This window comes from Mesitornis unicolor, unplaced genomic scaffold, assembly GCF_000695765.1.
Source record: "Mesitornis unicolor isolate BGI_N332 unplaced genomic scaffold, ASM69576v1 scaffold2718, whole genome shotgun sequence".
NCBI classification, from domain to species: Eukaryota; Metazoa; Chordata; class Aves; order Mesitornithiformes; family Mesitornithidae; genus Mesitornis; species Mesitornis unicolor.
In genome coordinates this window covers 3,690-5,516 of record NW_010202365.1, presented here as the reverse complement: position 1 = coordinate 5,516, position 1,827 = coordinate 3,690, and the positions used below count along the sequence as shown (strand labels likewise).

General features: G+C 51.8%; 1 protein-coding gene across 1 annotated transcript in view; it reads left to right on the top strand.

Annotated features, from left to right (window-relative positions):
• Nucleotides 1-1,481, top strand: part of LOC104545267 (acrosin-like) — a gene marked incomplete at its 5' end in the record, with an annotated part of 4,297 nt that extends 2,816 nt beyond the window's left edge. The window contains 2 exon segments of the mRNA XM_010190361.1: nucleotides 683-828; nucleotides 1,128-1,481. Coding sequence (XP_010188663.1) covers nucleotides 683-828; nucleotides 1,128-1,481 — 500 coding nt within the window.
• Nucleotides 1,482-1,827: the final 346 nt, after the last annotated feature.

Here is a 1,827-nt window from a genome sequence, read left to right as displayed (position 1 = left end):
CATGGTGAGGCCACACCTCAAATACTTTGTTCGGTTTTTGTGCCCCTCACTACAAGAAAGACATTGACTTGCTGGAGTGTGTCCAGAGAAGGAAAACAAAGCTGGTGAAGGGTTTAGAGCACAAGTTTTATGAGGAACGGCTGAGGGAGCTGGGGTTGTTTAGTCTGGAGAAGAGGAGACTGAGAGGACACCTTATTGCCCTCTACAACTACCTGAAAGGAGAGGGTAGCGAGGTGGGGGTTGGTCTCTTCTCTGTGTAGCTAGTGATGGGACAAGGAGAAATAGCCTCAAGTTGCACCAGGGGAGGTTTAGGTTGGATATGAGGAGGAGTTTCTTTACTGTAAGGGTTGTCAAGCACTGGAACAGGCTGCCCAGGGAGATGGTTGAGTCATCATTCCTAAAGGTGTTTAAAAGACAAGTAGGTGTCGTGCTCAGTCTAGTGGCAGACTTAGGGCTGGTTTGATGGTTGAACTAGATGATCTTGAAGGTCTTTTCCAACTGAAAACATTCTATGATTCTGTGATTAGCCAGAGCAAGACAGAAGGGAAATGGGGGTGCAGCACATCTGAAATACACAGCCAAGCCCTAGGGAAAGGGTTCACCCAAGCAGGGGGGTTCACCCAAGCAGGGGAACAGAACTGGCAACAAGCTTCTGGGTGTTAATTGCTCTCTGTGCTCACAGCTGCAGAGACAGCTGATGTTCTGCAGGAAGCCTGGGTCTGCCTCATCGATGTCCACATCTGTAACAGCAGCCAGTGGTACAGAGGGGCCATCCACAGCCACAACTTGTGTGCTGGCTACCAGTGAGGTGGCATCGACACCTGCCAGGTAGGACGTGCTATGAGCCAAGCCCAGCAGCACAGGCAACCCTGGCACGACTGTCCAAACACACCCTGGCACCTGCTTTGCCTGGCAAGACCCAGTCCCATGCTGGGTGTCCACTACTGTTGGGCCTCACCTCCCCTTTCTCACCTGCAGGTCCCATCACCCCCTCCCAAACATGACTCTGCAGGCTCCAGTGCCTCTGTGCAGTGAATGCAGCTCAGGCAGGGCCGTGAGAGAGGAGCCAGCCATATGGCTGACAGGGGCCACCCAACACCACCTGAATCCTCTCTCCTCTGCTGTAGGGTGACAGTGGTGGTCCTCTTGTCTGCAAAGATAGGAATGCTGGCTGTTTCTGGCTTGTTGGAGTGACCAGCTGGGGGACAGGCTGTGCGAGAGCAAAGCAGCCTGGAGTCTACACCTCCACTCAGCACTTTTATGACTGGATCCTGGTACACATGGTACTGCACCCAGCAGTAAGGGCTTCTGCGCTGCCACGGGTGTGGAGTCATTTTATGACCACCTCAGCCCCTGCTCAGAGGCCAAAACCAACACAACCTGTCAAGGTTACATCCTGCCCATATCCACTCCAGAAGCTGGTGTAATTCTTTACTTGGGTGCAGGAGCTCCTTCAGGTCCTAAAGGGAGGAAAGGCTTGAGCAGCAGGACAAACAGGATCAGCACAGGCTGCAGTGGACCACCACCATTTCCTTCTGGGGCAATGCCTACTGATCTAAAGGCAGCCTCAGTGTCAAAGGCTTGCTCTATCCTGCCACGCTCCTCTTGAGTGTGCACAACTACTGAGGTTGACTTAGTTCTTGAACTAAATTTGCCTGTTTTCACAGCTAACCATGCTTTGGTCCAGTTCAGTCTCCTGTGCAAGGCAAGAACTTCCAATGCCAGCACCTGCACAGTCTCATGTCTGTTGTTGTCAGAAAGAAAAAGTACAAGTGCAACTGTAATTAAAATGGTGGTTTTCCAGGTCCTTTAGGTTTTACAGCTACT